Source organism: Microcaecilia unicolor, chromosome 2, assembly GCF_901765095.1.
Source record: "Microcaecilia unicolor chromosome 2, aMicUni1.1, whole genome shotgun sequence".
In the NCBI taxonomy this organism is placed as follows: Eukaryota; Metazoa; Chordata; class Amphibia; order Gymnophiona; family Siphonopidae; genus Microcaecilia; species Microcaecilia unicolor.
The window spans coordinates 412,926,316-412,946,461 of record NC_044032.1 but is presented as its reverse complement, the minus strand read 5'-3'; the positions used below and the strand labels follow the sequence as shown (position 1 = coordinate 412,946,461).

At 39.9% G+C, this 20,146-nt stretch overlaps 1 protein-coding gene across 1 annotated transcript in view; it reads right to left on the bottom strand.

Moving 5' to 3' along the window:
- GRID2 (glutamate ionotropic receptor delta type subunit 2) overlaps positions 1-20,146 on the bottom strand; it is a 1,142,370-nt gene that overhangs the window by 608,902 nt on the left and 513,322 nt on the right. The window contains exon 7 of the mRNA XM_030190694.1: positions 3,459-3,560. Coding sequence (XP_030046554.1) covers positions 3,459-3,560 — 102 coding nt within the window. The remainder of the gene's footprint in view (positions 1-3,458; positions 3,561-20,146) is intronic.

Below are 20,146 nucleotides of genomic sequence, written 5' to 3'. Positions count from 1 at the left end.
TTTCTGCTTCAATGCCAAACAATGCCCACTCTACTATTTCTAGAACATCTTCTCTATATTAATTAATTAATTTACTTGTTATATTTGTACTCCACATTTTCCCACCTATTTGCAGGCTCAATGTGGCTTACATAGTACCGTGAGGTGATAGCCACCTCCGGTGAAGAAACAAATACAGAGTGATGTTATTATCAATGAGATAAATATGTTACAGACACATTTGAAATCGTAGAGAGGGAAGTTATATAGTGTTCATAGTTTTCATTATAAGTTTAGGTTTCTTTGTGTTGCTGGGTTCAGGCACTGATGTTGGGTCAGTGGAGTATGCCTTTTCGAACAGGTTGGTCTTTAGTGATTTCCAGAAGTAGAGGTGGTCATACGTAGTTTTTATGGCTTTAGGGAGTGCATTCCAGAGCTGCGTGCTTATATAGGAGAAGCTGGATCCATAAATTGATTTGTACTTGAGTCCTTTGCAATTAGGGTGGCGAAGATTTAAGTATGTTTGTGATGATCTGGTTGAGTTTCTGATCTGGTTGGCAGGTCTATGAGGTCAGTCATATATCCTGGATCAGGGTGCAGATTTTAAAAGTGATACATTCTTTGATTTGGAGCCAATGTAGTTTTTCACGAAGGGGTTTGGTGCTTTCAAATCGTGATTTTCCAAATATAAGCCTGGCTGCTGTGTTTTGAGTGATCTGAAGCTTCTTTATAAGATTATTTTTGTATCCCTCATATATATACCCCTTTGTCTGCCTCAACACCTCACAGTTGGATATTTTTGTACTGAATGCACACATATAATCTTTCACCAACTGGGAAACAATCATATATATATATATATATATATATATATATATATATATATATATATATATATAAAAGGGTCCTGCAGTAGTGGCAGGGGCTGTTTATCCACGAACCATAGCGGGTAAAAAGCCCCGCCCTCCAAAAAAATGGCCCTGCGGCAAGATTACTCTTACCGCGTGGCCATGCGGCGGGGAACACTTACCACCACCCATTGAGGTGGTGATAAGGGCTCCCTCTTTAACCCGATGGTAACCGGGAAGAGTGTGGCAATGCCTGATTACTGTCAAGTTAGTGCCGAACTAGAAAAAAAAAACGTTTTTTCGGCATGCCAGAAATGGCACACGCTCGAGCCGAAACTACCGCTGGTGGCCGCATTGGGATGGTGGTAGTTCCAAATTATCATGCAGTAAGCCCGCGTTGGGCTTATTGACACTTTGTAAAAGTGCCACTGGAGAACTTCCATCTGGCTGCTGATATGCTGTTTGCATATTTGTATTGCTGAGTTATTAGTTACTTAAAATTCCTAAAGAGAAATAAAGAGACTCAATTGCGGAGATGAGAATTTATGAGTCTTAGGCCTAGAGCAGTTGCTTTAGGTGCTTTATTTGTATTAAAATTTCCATGTCTCTGCATTGTATCTCTGGATTCAGTGACTTATATGTTTCTTGATCCCCCAAAAATGAAACTTTTTATTAGTTCTAGAGAGATTAGTGGAACTCAAACCTGAATGTTCAATAGGTTTATCGCTGATATCCGGCTATGAGTAGATTGCATGCTACTGCGCTTAGTACATTATTTTCAATATGTATTTTTTTTCCTTGTTTCTTGCCTCAACCTTATGTTGTATGACTGAATGTAATATAAAAGTTAATAAATAAATACATAAAATTCCTAAAGAGAGAAGATAAGTTTACTTATATAATAACCCTTTGGAGGTAATTGTATAAAACATTTTTGCATGAAAAATGCTGATTGAACAGGTTGGTGCTCTTAAAACCCCGACAGGTCCCCGTTTCGTGGCTACTTTTTCAAGGGGGAGTCACCAGTTCAAGTAGCTGTCTCAAGTGCATCTGCTGCATTACTTTGAGGCATATTTTTAAAGCACTTAGCCTCCCAAAGTTCCATAGAAACCTATGGAACTTAGCCTCCCAAAGTGCTTTGAAAATATGCCTCCAAGTCTCTCTCAAAATAGCCACGGCGTCTCTCAAAAAGACGCCGTGGCTATTTTGAGAGAGACAAAGTAATGCTGCAGATGCACTTGAGACAGCTACTTGAACTGGTGACTCCCCCTTGAAAAAGTAGCCACGAAACGGGGACCTGTCGGGGTTTTAAGAGCACCAACCTGTTCAAGCTAAGTGCTGCATAAAATTAGATGATAGCATATAGAAAAATAGAAAGGTATCTTTACATATAAGATTAGTAAAGGTTGGTGGAAATTCACATTAGGCAGTGCCACTGGGTATTCGCACTAACCAGTCATGTCAAATGCAGGCAGTGGAGGGGTGATCTAGGGGTAGAGTCAGGGAGGAACTGAGTGTTATGCGGGTATTGGTGATATTCAGAACCAATGCCCTCATAGCTAGGCGACCAGATAGGACCACACAAAAAGTTTTGGTCGCTTAGCTGTGTGGGTTCCGGAACTGAATATTGGCTGGCACCCACAAAAGTTCAGAGTAGCGGCCTGACACATTCTTTGTACTCCCCTCCCCCACCCCCAAGATTGATCTTTGTCACTCCAACAGAAAAATAGTACTCTCCTGATACCCCAAGAGAAGATCCCCTCCCAACTCCTCCCTAACAAGAGAAAGGCCTCCTTCTAACACCCTCCAAAAGAAGGCCCCTTCTATACCACAGTTGGCCCTGCTGGGTCTACCTTAGCATCCCTGGGCATCCAGGGGGGTAGTCCAAGCAGGCTTGAACACCAATCACTCTTGTCTATGCCAATTCTGGATTCAAAATTACAGCTGCAACCTCTAGTGCTAGTCTCATGGTACTGCTACTAAGGCTCAGCCTTCCTTATAAGGTCAGCCAGTAGGCCTTTAAATTTTCTTCTGCTGATGCTTTCAAAAGTTTTTCATGGAAAAACAGACCAGGGAAGTCTTTTTCGCTCACTTGTTTTCACATAGTTTTGCATTAAGACTTCACACAAAAATTTAATACCACAAAGAGTAACAGACGGAATCAAAACTATGCTCATTTTGACATGGTGGATTGAAAACGATAGTCACAAAGCAATCCTGTATCTTTTGCATAGGTCTGGCTATGGGAATGACAACTCATCCTTTACAACTACCTAGCAGAACATTTTCTTTCTTCATTTGAACAGACGAAGGTTGTTCCCTTGATCTAGTTTATGGCCCTGGGATAAATTGATCTCCTGGCATTTTTACTTGCTGGAATGGAGCATTAGTGATAATACCTCTATTTGTTTAAAAAGCTACATTGATCTAATATTGGCAAACAAAAGTCTGGACCCTAGTACATTGACCTTGCTCAGAATTCTTTACAAACCTATGAATGTTTCAAATCCATTTCACTCTACCTCAGTCAATAACCTATTAGTGTGCGGATGAGGGAAGTTAGCAGAGACGTAGACATGAAAGAAAAATGGCAAAAGAGGCATTTAATGTACACAAAATCCATCCACTTACCAATACAGTTGTCACACGTAGAACCACTCCCCGCATGTTGTTCTCAAGCTTCCTGTCTGTTAGTGACCCATTCAAGCCAGTGACTGGATTCCAGGAGCCCAGCTGAAAAATAAAATACAGCCTGTCATTTTAACTATAAACACAAGGAATGGTTTATGTGTTACAGTTGGTCAGGTATGTTTCAGTTGTTGTTTTTTTTCTGGCCCTTTTCAGTGCTTTTTGGATTTTTCTTTTTTTACATTTGTACCCTGCGCTTTCCCACTCATGGCAGGCTCAATGTGGCTTACGTGGGGCAATGGAGGGTTAAGTGACTTGCCCAGTGTCACAAGGAGCTGCCTGTGCCTGAAGTGGGAATTAAACTCAGTTCCTCAGTTCCCCAGGACTAAAGTCCACCACCCTAACCACTAGGTCACTCCTCCACTAATTTGTCCCATATATATAGAGCTCACCCAGAAGCATTAATAGGGCTACTGTTTAATGACATTACATTGGATGATCACAAAAAAAGGTCACTATTCATCATTCAAAAACTGACCAGCATGCTTGGAGTCGCTCATTTAGTTTAGGTCAGCCTAAGGTTAATATTACATATCCATTTCAGAATCTAACTAGCTGTTTGGATGTTTGACCAGTAGACCCTTCCTGCTTCTTAATACACATAAATAGTCTTCAATTATCCTGTTACCTGTTCTCAAAAGTTCAAATATTAGGGTTGGTTGTAATGGGGCTAGATGAACATGGATTTGGCACCCTTTAATTTAGAATAGGAGTGGCTACAACCACATATGAATTGGACCTTTCCATGGACCAAATCATGTTAATTGGTAGATGGTGTTTGGGCTAGTATAAGCTATAAGTTAGACCTGGTTTATGCAAAATCCATATCACAGTATTGATTACATTGTTCATTCTGCTTATGTTTTGTTTACTTAGGTTCATGAGCTGTATGGATATGCTGTCACTTCATACACCCTTAAGAGGGAATTACCTAGACCTCTTGGTAGTGGCCTTGGCTTTTATGGATCTGGCATCTTTGTGGTATGTCTAGGCTAGCATGGCATGAAGTAGGACCAATTAATGCCAGCCATCCTCACACAATTGACCTTACATAAGCTCCCATTCGGAATTAATTATACTCCTTGGGGCAATGATTTGACAATGACTAATAGTGTTGAACTGGTCCAGAAAATGCAATGTTATATAATGAGATTATTAGGCTGTGCCCACCTGTATTATTGGTTTGGTCTTTGCGAGGGAGGGAGGGAGTGGTAAGGCAACAGGTGTTCCCAAGATCACTCCCTCACTGGTGGTGCATTTAAGCCTCCTTACAGCAAGTGGTACTAAAAGGCTGTCTCAGAGGCTGAGTCAGAGGGGTGGGGTTTAGGCTAGGATAGAGTTAAATGCCCTGAGTCAGTGTAGTGCAAGAGAAGGTGCCTCAAGGACAAAGGTCTCCTGCAGAGGTCATGAGGGCATGGATCCTCACAAAATGATCTGGCTTAGGCTATAGTATCTGGTGGAATACCAGGGAAGAAGGATCATCCTAGCTCAGACCTTTTATACTGAGAGAGAAGGAATTCCAGGGTTGAGTGCTCATTAGAGAGAGAAGATTTTAAAGGATAAGAATCCTTTGGTTGCTGAACTATCGCTGTGAGCATTGGAGACATTGTATATGGAAAAGAGTAACCATGCCAGAGGCAGACTATTGAAAATGAGATTGTGTTTGAAAGACTTCCATGAAGAGCATTGAATCAGTAAGTAAACAGGCCTATGTGAAGAGTGTAAATGACTTTCAAGAGATTTAGTTTTCAATTTACAATGTCGGAGAAGTGAACAGGTTTCAGCATACTTTGTTGAGTGTTTTTATTTTACTTTTATCTGTTTGCGTGTTTGTAGAAGCTGTGCAGCCAACCCTCACTAAAGCTATCACATCATAGAATTTCACAAGTAAAATGTTTGCATTTGATGAATTTCTACTTTAAGCGCTCACTGATTCAGAGTAAGAAGACAGTGAAATCTTGGCACTAAAGTACCACAGTCAAGTTTGTTGATAGACGTATCCAAAGTCAACCCAATTCTGCAATCAATAACACATTAATTTTGGAATTATACTCTCAATTACTCAAAGAAAGCAATCTATTGAATAAACTAATCACTGTGTTCAGAATTAAACGAACATAATAGAAAAAATGTGGTCTTAAATAAGAACATTAGATGATTTCTGAACTCAGATTGTTTATTTTTAAATTGTTCGTGAAGTATGCAAGAAACAATTCAGCCACATAGGTAATTAGATAAAATTGTACATATTGATGAACATAATTAAAATGGACTTTGTCTGACCTAGAAAGGGAATCAAATCTCCTCACAAACTCTGTAAGGTCTTTTCATTTGGAAGAACCACTGTAATTAGATGTTCAGCACAATCAGATTTGTTAATTGGATCTAAGATTTAATTATTCTCTTTATGTAAGAAAGGATGAAATATTGTTGAAAGTAGCTAATGTGCCTTAATGGCTAATTTAATAGTTGGCAAAATTTTCATCTTAACTTTAGCAGCCAAGGTGTGGAGTGGCATTTTAGAAAGGATGTGCAATCTACTACTACTACTACTTATAATTTCTATAGTGCTACAAGACATACGCAGCGCTGTACATTTGAACATGAAGAGACAGTCCCTGGTTGACAGTGCTTACAATCTAATTAGGACAGACAGGACAAATAAGAGATAAGGGAATTACTAAGGTGGGAATGAAAAGTAAGGGTTCTGAACAAGTGAGTAAGGGTTAGGAATTAAAAGCAACATCAAAAAGGTGGACTTTTAGCCTAGATTTGAAGACGGCCAGAGATGGAGCTTGACATACCGGCTCAGGGAGTCTATTCCAGGCATATGGTGCAGCAAGATAAAAGGAATGGAGTCTGGTGTTAGCAGTGGAGGGAGTTCCTGGGGAGGAGTGTAGGGAGAGGTGAGAATGGAGAGGTACTGAGGAGCTGCAGAATGAATGTGCTTGTAAGTCAATAAGAGGATTTTGATTTCTATGTAGAAACGGATAGGAAGCCAGTGAAGTCACTTGAGGAGAGGGCTAATATAAGCACAGTGACACTGGCAATATATAAGTCATGCAGCAGAATTTTGAACAAATTGATGAGGAGAGAGATGGCTAAGTGGGAGACCTGTGAGAAGCAAGTTGCAATAGTCTAGGTGAGAGGTGATAAGAGTGTGGATAAGGGTTCTGGTAGTGTGCTGAGAAAGGAAAGGTCGAATTTTGGTGATATTATAGAGAAAGAAACAACAGGTTTTAACAGTCTGCTGAATATGTGCAGAGAAGGAGAGAGAAGAGTCGAAGATGACCCCAAGGTTACAAGCTGATAAGACTGGGAGGATGAGAGTGTTATCCACAGAAATAGAGAAAGCAGGAAGAGGATAGGTAGGTTTAGGGGGAAAGATAAGAAGCTCAGTCTCGGTCATGTTTAGTTTCAGATGGCAGTGAGACATCCAGGCAGCAATGTCAGACAGGCAGGCTGATACTTTGGCCTGGATTCCTGCTGAGATTTCTGGTGTGGAGAGGTAGATCTGGGAGTCATCAGCGTAAAGGTGATACTGAAAACCGTGCGATGAGATCAGAGTACCATGGGAAGAAGTATAGATAAAGAAGTGGTCCCAGGACAGATCCCTGAGGTACACCAACTGATAGTGGGATAGAAGTGGAGGAGGATCCACCAGAGTATACACTAAAAGTACAATGGGAGAGATAAGAGAAAACCAAGAAAGAGCAGAGTTCTGAAATCCAAGTGAGGACAGTGTATCAAGGAGTAGGCTGTGATCAACAGTGTCAAAAGCAGCAGATAGATCAAGAAGGATGAGGTTAGAATAGAGACCTTTGGATCTGACCAGGAACAGGTCATTGGAGACCTTAGCAAGCGCTGTTTCAGTTGAATGAAAAGGGCGAAAGCCAGATTGAAGTGGATCAAGAATAGCTTGATATGAAAGAAAGTCAAGACAACAGCGATGAACAGCACGTTCAAGTATCTTGGATAGGAAAGGGAGGAAGGAGATAGGGCAAAAGTTGGAAGGACAGGTGGGGTCTAATGAAAGTTTTTTTAAGGAGTGGTGTGACAATGGCATGTTTGAAGGCTTCAGGAACAGTCGTGGTGGAAAGTGAAAGATTGAGGATATGGCAGATAAAAGGGATGACAGTAGGAGAGATAATGCTACGTAGATGGGTGGGAATAGGATCAGAGGAACAGGTAGATAGTTTTGAGGAGGAAAGAAGATGTGCAGGTTCATCTTCAGTGATTTCATAAAAGGAATCCTAACTGACTTCTCCAGGTCGGGACAAGTCAAAATTCTGTCAGAATTTTAGAACATGGTCTGCTAATGCAGAGCCTGTTCTAAGATACATGGAGGGGCATTTTCGAAAGGGACATAGTAACATAGTAACATAGTAGATGACGGCAGAAAAAGACCTGCACGGTCCATCCAGTCTGCCCAACAAGACAACTCATGTGTGCCACTTTTGTGTATACCCTACTTTGATTTGTACCTGTGCTCTTCAGGGCACAGACCGTATAAGTCTGCCCAGCACTAGCCCCGCCTCCCAACCACCGGCTCTGGCATAGACCATTCAAGTTGCAATTTGGACGACCTTGCAAAACATCCAAATCCAGGGGTGGGGGAACCTGTATTTTCAAAACAAGATGGACGTCCATCTTTTGTTTTGAAAATACCGTCAGGGACGTCCAAATCCTTAATTTTTACCGTCCCTAGATTTGGACATCCCTAGACATGGATGTTTCTGATTTTCTGCGATTTTTGAAACCAAAGACATCCATATCAAAAACGACCAAATGCAAGTCATTTGGTCATGGGAGGAGCCAACATTCGTAGTGCACTGGTCCCCCTGACATGCCAGGACACCAACTGGGCACCCTAGGGGCATTGCAGTGGACTTCATAAATTGCTCTCAGGTACATAGCTCCCTTACCTCGTGTGCTAAGCCCCCCAACCCCCCCCCCCCCAAAAAAAAAAACCACTACTCCCAACTGTACACCAATACCATAGCCCTTACGGGTGAAGGGGGCACCTAGATGTGGGTATGGTGGGTTTGTGGTGAGTTTTGGAGGGCTCGCTGTTTCCTCCACAAACCTAACAGGTGGGGGGGGATGGGGCTGGGTCAGTCTGTCTGAAGTGCACTGCACCCACTAAAACTGCTCTAGGGACCTGCATACTGCTGTCATGGACCTGAGTATGACATCTGAGGCTGGCATAGAGGCTGGCACAAAATATTTTTAAATATGTTTTTTGAGGGTGGGAGGGGGTTGGTGACTACTGGCAGAGTAACAGGAGGTCATCCCCAATTCCCTCCGGTGGTCATCTGGTTATTTCGGGCACCTTTTTTTTACCTTAGTCGTAAGAAAAATAGGTCCGGGTGAAAATGTCCAAGTGCTCGTCAGGGACGTCCTTGGTTTTTTTGATTATGGGTCAAGGACGCCCAAGTGTTAGGCATGCCCAAGTCCCACCTTTGCTAAGCCTCCGACACATCCCCTTGAACTTTGGCCGTCCTTGTGAAGGAGTGCAGTTGGTGAAGTCCTACATCGGGTTTTGATTATACCGATTTGGACGTCCCTAGGAGAAGGACATCCATTTTCCGATTTATGTCGAAAGATGGACGCCCTTCTCTTTCTAAAATGAGCCCAATCGTAGAAAGGATATTTATGCATTGATTACATGCGGTAGCAGTATCTATTTTAGAACCATAGGGGGTCTTTTAATAAAGCTTAGCTCAAGCTATCTGCAGCAGGGACCATAGGAATAAAATGGACCCTGATGTAGATAACTCAAGCTAAACTTTAGTAAAAGACCCCAACAAATTTCTAAAATATCAACAGAACCAAATCAGGCACATAAAAGTTTTGGCCTTGTTTACAAAAGCGCACTATCGTTTTTAGTCTGCTCTAAAAATTAGTATGCGCTAACTCTGTAGACACCCATAGGAATATTATGAACATCTACATGTTTGTGCTGGCACATAAAGGGCCCTGTTTACAAAGGTGCACTGGCGTTTTTAGCTCACTCTTACATTTTATGTTCTGAAATACCATGTCTATGTGTTTGGAACATAAAAGTTTGTTAGTTATTTCAGAAACATAAATGTATATTGTACCTAAGCTGTTACAGAGTCTGATATCCCTTGCTAGCTTTGCATTCAGGGGGAACAACAATCACTGGGGGATTAAGTGGGTGACCTCCCCTAACCCCTCTAGTGGAATGCTGTTCTAAATTAGGACCTTTCTGAAACTTAAACAGCCCAGGTAGCAGGTATAAATCCCATTTTTTTGGATATACCCACATCAGAAACGTTTCTTGATGGTGATGGTTTAGAGGGGCTAAGCCTAGAAGATGTAATAGATCAAATTGAAAAACAGGAGTAACAAAACACCAGGAACAGAAAGTATTCATCTCAGATTTTTGAAAGAGGTCAAACATAAAACTGCTAGTAATCTATAGTCTATCGTTTAAAATCTTTAGATGGAATATTCAGAAAATGCTGATCTCCTAAATTTATGCTACTAAATTATACTCTTATATTTGTGCTCTATTTTTAGCCAAACTTAAGAGCTTAGGTTTTCAACTGAAAATTCATCTTAATTTAGGAACTTAAAAGTTATGCTTTTAAATATAGGCCTGCCATTCATTTCCCTAGATTTATGAGCCTAGTACTGAGAATCAGTGCTAGGCTCCTAACTTTTTTTTTTGCCTAAATCTGCTCCTGTTGCCACCCATTTTTTATGCTCCTTAAATTACAAATTTAATGAAATTTTGAGTAAAGATTTATGCACTCAGCCATAGTAAATTTTCAAACAAACCATGTTATACAATACAATATACTTATATTCCATTGCAAACCAAAAAGACTCTGCGTAGATTACAATAAAAATACTAGCCATATTTAACACAAATATATAACAACTAACAATTAACCAAAAAAACTTTCAAATATAAATGCCTTCATTAATTTTCTAAACTTTAAGTAACACCCATATCTAATAGACAAAGAAAGAGCATTTCAACATCTTGCTGCTTCAAATGTGAATGTGTCAGCATGCTATTTCTTCAACCTTAAGGGCTTAGCTGGAGGATAAGGAAGAACTAAAAAATCCTTTGAGCTCATAGAGTGTTTTACCAAAGGCAACTCAATTAATCGAATCAGATACCCTGGCGCTTGACCTTGTAACATTCTAAAAACAAAAGTACACATTTTCTTATAGCACTGTATTTCAATTGACAACCAATGAAGGTCAACCAAAAAAAAGGGGTAACTATCAAATTTACATGCTCCGAAATCATCCTAGCTGCTATATTTAGGCCAATTTTAGCTATTTCACTGACATGTCTGTACAATCTAAATAAAGCATGTTACAATAGTCCAGTTGTGATAATATAACCAGAGACGATCCTAGGTTGGCTGCCACCCAGGGCGGATCACCGATGCGCACCCCCCCTGGGTGCAACATGACCTCCCCCCCGGTGCACCTGGGACGGACCACCCCCCACCGCCCCGCCCTTGGTATGCAGCTGAATATAACTGTCTGAATAATCAGACGAAAACATTCCTATGAAAAATGTTTCCAAATATGTTAAAACTGGCACATTTTGGCAGTTACCTTCCACAGCACATTCTTAGGGCCCTGTTTACTAAGCCGCGCTATAGACATGCACACTTTTTAGTGCATGCTAACAATAGACACCCTTAGGAATATAATGGGTGTCTCTATCATTAGTGTGTGCTAATTTTTAGAGCGTACTAAAAAGTGTGCATGCCTAAAGCTCGGCTTAGTAAACAGGACCCTTAATCTTTAATGATATTCCCCCAAATTCTATAAATGGTGCCTGAAGTTGTGTGCACTAATTTGGCCGCAGGGCCAAACTGCACACACAACTTAATTGATTAACAAGCCAATCAGCGCTATTAATTGGTACTTAACAACTAGTTAGTGGCACTAATTGGCTTTAATTATAATTTATGCACACAACTTTCTAGGTGTATTCTATAACATGGTGGGTGTAAATTCTAATGTACACAGCTAAAAAGGGGGCATGACCATGGGCATGGAATGGGTGGGTGGTGGGCATTTCAAAAAAACTATGCACACTATTATAGAATACATACAATCTACACCTACGTTTGATGCAGATATTTAGGCCTGGTTTTAGGTGGTCTAAATGGGTGCACCTAAATTTTAGTCACAAGAGCAGCTGCTAAGCATATTCTATAAACTCCCTAACATAAGGTGCAGTTTATAGAATTGAACTAACCACGTGGTTTTTCAATGCTGATTTTTAAGGCACCATTTATAGAATTTGGTCCAAAGTCAAATGAGGATCTAGCATAACACACAGGACCCTCAAAGAAGATTCCAGTATAACATTTTATCTAGGATCTGAAACCTGTTGCAATAAAAAAAAAAATCAACAGATGGTGATCTAAGCTACATCAACTTGATCTTTTCTGCATTACGTTTTAAATGAATGATTCACCCAATGCTCCATCCTCAGAAAGGAAGATTTAATTTTAGGCAGAATATCAACTGCTGAAAAAGAAAAAGGATAGAGTATTGCTATGTCATCCACATAAGAATATAAAAGCAGTCTGGAAAGGTAAAAAAAAAAAAACACAACACACACAACATAGACATCATAACATTAAAACTGGAAAAAGAGGGGAACCCCTTGAGCATAACTCTCAAAGTTAGGAGCATAAATCTTTTGAATATTGGGCCATTTACCTTCATCTTTGTTGCATCCCATTAGTCTCTATCAAACCAAAGCTGTTTACAAAAAAAAAAGATTAAACACCAAAATAAGAACATACTCCAGGAGTGATCTGGGGTAGCCAGTGAGTATTATGTTGGTGCCAGGCAAAATAGTTGAAACTATTGTAAAAAAAAAAAAATTAATAATAAATTACTGCCCATGTAGATAGATACAGCTTAAAAGGGATGAGTCAGCATGGGTTCAACATGGACATATCTTGCCTTAACAATGTGGTACATTTTTGGTTTAAATAGTGCATTTGGATTTTCAGAAGGCATTTGATAAAATTCATCATGAGAGACTCCTTAAGAGTTTTGTGATAGGAGGAAATATTGAAGTTTTCCACTTGGATAAGAGTTAGTAGTTGAGAACTCCACTTTTGGGAGCTAGTAGACTGTTTTAACGTAGTCGTAAATAATATTGATACAGGAGTGATGGGTTTGCAGATGACACAAAATCATTCAAATGGAAGAGAATTGTGAGCATTTGCATAAAGATCTCATAAGCCTAGAAGACTGGGCATGTGATTGGTGAGTTAATTTTAATGTGGAAAAAATGCTGCGTTTTGAGAAAGGAATTGATGTTATTGTGGACATTACATTGAAATGTTCATCCCATTGTGCTACAGCTGCTAGATTCAGAGAGGGGCAAAAGCAGTGAAAAAAAAGGCATAGAACACCTCTCTTATGAAGAAAGGCCAAACCAGATAGGGCTCTTCAGAGTCATGAAAAGACAGCTGAGAAGGGATATGATAGAAGTTGTATGAAGTAGAATGATTTAATAAGGAACATATGTTTAACCTAGTGGTTCCTGAACTATGGATGTGACCCCAAATGGAGTCACTTCATCAATGGATGAGTCACAGGAAAAGGACCCTTCTCTCTGGATCTCTAGTATGCCCCATGTCCAACAGTGGCATTCAGAATGGAGCAGATTACAAGAGCACATACATAATCCAATTGAGACAAATAAAATTCAAATCAATACCTCATACTAACACATACAAATGTGGTCTAAGCAAATTAAATAAAATGAAATCTATGTTACTGCAGCAATGTACAAAATTTAACACATTAGCTCCATGCCTGCACACCAGAGGCGCAGCCAGACTTGACATTTTGGCTGGGCCCAGAGCTAATATGGGTAGGCACTATATATGCCATTGCTGTAATTATACTGTTATGTGTGTTGACATATTTGCCATTATAGTAGACATATCTGATCAAGTTTGATATATATATGATATCAGATATATCAGATATCAGATATATATATATGATATCAGATATGTCTACTATAATGGCAAATATGTCAACACACATAACAGTATAATTACAGCAATGGCATATATACTTTGCTTATAACAAATATAAATGCCTGATTAAGCAAAACAGGAAGAAAACCTTTCAAGTCTTTCCCTTCCTTTGGCTCTACTGCTTTCTCTTTATTCTGATGCTGACAAAATAAAATTGCCACAGTTTGGCACATATCCTTTATCTTTGCTTTATAAGAAACGTATATCAAAGGACAGAACAAATCACAGATGAAGAAAAAAACAAAAAGCTTAACTGAAAATTATCCAACATGACCACGTTTCGCCTGAAGGCTATGTCCACAGTGACGATCCTAGGACAGCTAACACCTGGGGCGGATTGCTGATGTGCACCCCTCCCCCGGGTGCAGCACGACACCCCCCTAGCGCAATGACCCCACCCCCCCATAGAGCATCAACCCCCCCCCCCCCCCCGGGTGCATTTTTAGCTGCTGGGAGCAGCCGTGCATCTCTCGGCGCCGCTGGCTCCCTGCTCTCTCTGCCCCAGAACAGGAAGTAACCTATTCCGGGGCAAAGGGAGCAGGGAATCAGCGGAGCCGACAGGCGCGCAGCTGCTTTTTGTACCCCTCCAGCAGCGTGCACCCAGGGCGGACCGCTCCCACCACCCCGCCCTTGGTACGCCACTGTATGTCCATCAGGGGCATTTGTAAAAAAAATAAAAAGTTTAAAATAAAAACAACAAAACCATCTCTTACTTATCAAATGTATAAAGTACAGGTGTGGTTACATGCACTCAAGAAGTGCAACTATTTAAAAAGAACAGTGCAGTGTGCTTTAATACAAAAATAGTAAGCGTATAATATGGAATGCATATTGTTTTCTGGGCCAAAACACATTTTTTACATGTGTTTGGTGTAGTGAGACAAAAAAAAAAAAAATCAAATACAGTTTAAATAAGGAGCACATGTCTAATAGGGATTGACAAAAGGTATATCCTCTATAGTCAGCTCGGCCTTCTCAAAGGCTAAGAGTCTCTCTGTACATAGGCTTGTAAATACCTCGTGGGCAGCCACTAGTGATGTTTTAGATAAAGTAAATTGGAATTTGGTGCTAATGTACAATTCCAAAGCTATATAATAGTATCTAGCAAATTAAGTTGAGAAATATGCTCACTAAAAAATGCGGCGCCGTCTTTTGGTGTTGAATATATCAATAATTCTATCATAGTCCAATGAATCACACAGTTCTCTTTAAATTGATAACAGTGACAGATTATGGAGGTGACTGGTGAGCACTGAGGATCTTGATGCCCTTTTGATCCTGTTAACAGTTGAAAACAGTCGTTCCACAGTGCAAGTTGACATTGGCAGAGTGATAAGTACTCTTAAAAGGGCATTGACATTTGGGAAAATGTCCACATTGCAGTTGTCTAGTACTTCAATTAAAGATGGAAAATTTATACCTTCTGCTACTTTGCGTTTTAGATGCTGAACAAACACTGTTAATTCAGCTTCCTCTATGGTAATGCCATATAAAGTGCACGGAGACAGTAGACTCTTTGGCCAAAGGCCTCAGATGTTGGCATACAGGCAGCAGAAGTAGTCATCATTCTATAAGCATCATCTTAGCTGGCAGTCAATTATCTCATTCCACAGATGTCTCAAGTCTTCATTGTTTTGAACAGAAGAAGATTTACCCAAAGTGGGAAAAAAAATGAATCACCAAACTTTATAGGTAGCTTTGACTTTCGAGAGGAAGAAACATCCCACTTTTCAATATCATATTTCTCCATGAGATCCTCTGTTAACTTATCAAAGCCATTTGATGTGTTCTCCTTAAACTGAACAAAAGCTTCTTTTAGACACTCTATAAGATTAACATCAAAAGCATCAATAATTTTTTCACAGAGCCAGATTTTGTGCTCCACCTTGTGTCTGTTGATCATTCAAGTTCAAAGCATTGTCTATCAGGATGGAGTTGTTTCTGTACTTCCAAAAAACAAGCATGCCTTTATGTACCTGTCATAAAACTATGCAAGGAGTTCAGAATTTCAAAAAGTGTTCTAACAGAGGAACACGCTTTAGATGCTGTGCAGAGAACCAGATTGAGGCGATGAGAATTACAGTGAACATAAACAGCCCGCCGAAATGTGCGTTTCAAAATGACACGAACATCTCCTTTGTTTCCAGACATCACAGATGCTCCATCAAAGCTGAAGCCAACACATAACTCTGGATCTAATTCAAGCACTTCAAGCACTTTTATGATTTTATCAGAAATCCCATTTGCTGTCATGTTTGCAGTATCAACAAATCCAATTGCCCTTTCCTTTATTACTCCTTTGTGTAGGTACCTGACACATACTGCAACAAGCTCATGTTTAGAGAGATCTTTGCATTCATTGCCCAGAATTGCATAGTATGTATTATTGGTTTCATGTACTTCGGATTTTGGCTTTGTTCTGTGCGCTTTAAGTCAACTGCGCTTAAAACTGGGTGGGCAGGCCTGACCCGTAGCTACGCTCCTGCTGTATACACAGATGTGTCTTCAGTAATTTATGAAACAATGTCGTATTACTACACAACCTAATAACTCTAGGTAGTGCATTCCAAAACTGTGGACCAGTGAGTAAGAACACTGAATTCCAAGTACAAACATATTTTGTAGAATGTAGATCTCCAGTTACTGTTTGTGCTATTGTCCTCCTGGGACTCTTTATGCTGATAGTTCTATAATTTGTGACATGTTTGTAATATTTTATACTTGGATTGTTTTCTAAATATTTATTGAGAAAACTTAGAACCATCCAAAACACTGTGATTCATCTAATCTGTGGTTTAGGTAAATTTGATAGAGTATCTCCATCTTATGAAAGACTCCACTGGTTGACATTGGAGGCTAGCGTCCTTTTTAAGCTTTGCTGTTTTGTCCATAAGATATTACAAGGAGTGGCCCCTAGCTACATGTTTCCCATGTTGAATATATTGATTTCCAGGTGTGGCATTCAAAATAATCTAAACTTATCATTCCCTTCTTATAGGAGTTCACGTTCTAAGAAATATTATGGTTCTATTCTCATATCAAACCTCTCAATTCTCTGCCAATTCTGGTGAAATCTCAATCACATTACTTACCTTTTTGCAAACTTTTAAAGTCGAATCTGTTTAGAAAATATGTGCTTTCTAATTAATTGTTGATGCTATGTTTCTTTATATTAATTTAACTATTATATTGTGAGCTCCCAGTTTTGTAGACTGATTTTATTTTGAATTAAAATTGAATTTACAGTTTGAATTGTAGTCCACTCCAAACCTATTTTTAGGTGTTGAGGGGAATATAACATTAGCATTAATATTAACATAACATTTTGCTTTCTAATGGCATCTCCCCTCATAAAGCTATCTTATTAGGAGATTTCAATTTGCATTTTGATCTAACCGCTTCTGACTCAGTTATTTCTGATTTTTCTGGGGCTCTTGTGGGTTTGAGCTAGAAGCAAATTCTCACACCTAGTATTCATATGGAAGGTCACATATTTGACTTATTCTTTCTGGGTGAGTCTTTTGTATCTAGTTATGTCATGGCTGCCTCTCTGACGCCAGTGGTTGTTCCATTATTGGTTGTTCCAATGTTCACAAAGCCTGTTGGTCTGGGGTTTTGTTGGACTAGGCATGTCAGGGGTGCAGTTGATCCTGTACAACTGAAGGGTCTTTGGGTTTCCAAGCTGGCTAATATAAGTGTGCTATCTGCTTCTGATGCTGTAGAACTTTGATATAACTCAGAGGCAGAGTGTTTGGATATTACTGCTACATTCAAGGCAGTTACCTGTGTGTGTAAAACTTGTACTCCTTGGTTTATTGATGCTCGGTGGGCACTGAAGCAATCATTTAGGAGGAAAGAGCGTGACTGACATAAGTACCCAGATGCCATTCACATGTCTGAGGATAAGATGCTACTGGACATTTATCAGCAGGAGTTGTTGCTTGCAAAGAAGCAGTTCTTTGATGAGTCTATTGCTAAGGCTTCTTCCCTTGCTCATGAGTTGTTTAAATGGATTAAGAGTTTAACTAATCTGACACCTGCACTTTTCTGTGGTACACTGTGTGAGGAATTTATGGACTTTTTCCTAAAGACGGCGGCTGATATTTCTAGTTCCTTTGGTGTTGTTCAGGAAGATAGATGGTTGAGTTTTTAGATAGTCTCCAAGGAGCAGGTGAAGACTGTGATGAGTAGAGTTAACCCTCTTGTTGTCCATTGGATGAGTGTTCCCCAGCACTTATTAAAGCTCTGAAAAATGACCTTTTATACCCTCTGACTGCCATCATGAATATGTCGTTGAAGGAAGGGCTGTTTCCGTGGCTCTAAAAAAGGCTTCTGTTCATCCCTTATTGAAGGGTAGTGCTCTGGATCCTACTCAAGTGGTAAATTATCATCTTATTTCATCCTTGAAATTTCTGGCAAAAATGTTGGGTGAATTGGTGTTGGATCAATTACAGGATTTTCTGGGGTAGAATGAGTTAATTGATGTATTTCAGTATCCTTTAGAGTTAAACATTCTATTTTATCAAGATGTTGTTAGTGTCCGTTCTGAATTCGATTCATACTGGATTTGATCGCGGCGAGGGATATCTTATGATATTCTTGGATGTTTCTGCTGCCTTTGACAGTTCATTATGAAATACTAATTAATAGGCAGTACTCCTTGGGTATTTAGGGAACTGTTGCATTGGTTTTGCTTTTTTTTTGTTTTGTCAGACTGTTTTGAGTTTGCTTTTGTTTTGTTTTTTTTTTAGAGTTTTTATGGATGCTAACAAGTCAGCTTGGTCTCTTTTCATAACAGGAGTCCCTTAGGGTTCTGCCCTCTCTGCAATCTTATTTCATATTTATTTGATCCTATTCTACCATGTGCTCTCATGCTTAGGAGTCCATTATCAGCTTTATGCTGATGACATTCAGTATTTTTCTTTTCCCAGTGCAGCGGTCTATTTCTGATACTTTGTCTTTTCTTAGGATGTGCTTTCAAAAATTAAGCACTTGTTCTGCCAACAGATTGAGGCTGAATCTAGGGGAAATAAAAACTCAGACTCCGTTTCTGTCAAATCATTTGGGTCCTGGGTCTTGCCAGTGGAATTGTGAGTGCAATTCAGGAAGTGGCTGAAATTACTTTTTTATTCAGACATTTGGAGTTGTGATGTAGAGGGCTGCCCACTGGACAACTTTAGCTGTTATGTTTGTTTTTAAATATGTACTGTTTCAATGCTAATGATTATGCATGTTGCTGTGTTGTACTTTGCCTAAGGTGATTGGATAAAGTGGTTTATAAATATTTTAAATAAATAAATGTACCACAAATAAAGCCAAAACAGGTGCTAAGCGGTTTACAACAATAAAAGTAGAATGCTGCCGGTGAAGGGGGTGAGGAAGGAGACAACAGACCCAGGGCAGGGAGACAAGGGGCAGAGCAATGCACAAGAACAGATGGGGAGGGTCAATAGAAGAAGAAGAGAAGGCTAGGCAGTTAGGATGTCGGAGGATGAGGAGAAAAGAAAAGTTTTTTATCATAGCCTTGAAAGCTTGGAGAGTGACAGCAGATCTCAGAGAAGAGGGGAGGGAATTCCAAGGTTTTGGACCTAGGCAGCTGAAGGCAGTCTCCCGGGTAAAGGAAAGTCAGAGAACAGATGGGGGAGGGATACAGAGAAGGTTATCGGAGGAAGAACAGAAGGTATGGACAGGGGAGTAAACAATAAGGAGCCTGTTTAGGGAGGCAGGGGAAGAAGGAGAGTGATTTTTGAAGACCAAAAGAAGAAACTTGTAGTAGATGTGGGATAAGACCAGGAGTCAGTGCTCGAGAAAGAGAAGGAGGGCTGTATATTGGATAAGTTGTAAACATTTAATGGAATAAAGAGGGAGTCCGGCATAGAGGGAGTTGCAATAATCGATATGAGAGATGATCAGTGCCAGAATAAGTGAGAGGATAGAGTGTGGGGACAAAAAAGGGTGGACAGCATGGATATGGTGGAAGGCAAAGAAAACAGAGCACAATAACGGAATCAACCCAGAACTTAATGGGTTTGTTATCAAGCAAAGGAGTGGAAGGCAGAAAGGCAAAGGGAAATGTGATGGTGATGGCTTCACATTTAGAGAGATTAAGAAAAAAAAGCCATTATTTTTTAACCAGGTGGGAGCAGCACTGAGGCAGAATCCAAGGCAGAAGTGGGAGAGGAGAGATCGGAAGTGTGATTGCGTATCTGTATGTCATTGGCATAACAAAAAGGCAGAGAGCCTTGTTCCTGTATAATAGTCAGCAGCGGGTTGAGAAATCACAATGGAATGGAGCTCTTGCAATTCAATCCATAATTAAATGAGTCTAAGTACACCAATCTTACGGTTGTGAGGTTCAGTAATGTAGATACTGGGCTGTCATGAGCAAGTAAGTATTGATTTAATTTTCAGTACACTGTGCAGCCCTAATATTAACAAATGGCACATGCAAAATGCCAAATTTAAATGATACAGACATGGAAGCAGGGTACAAAAGCTTTGTTAGGGCACACTGAAATGTACTAGATCTAGCATTCAGGATTACATTTCCTCATGTTCTTG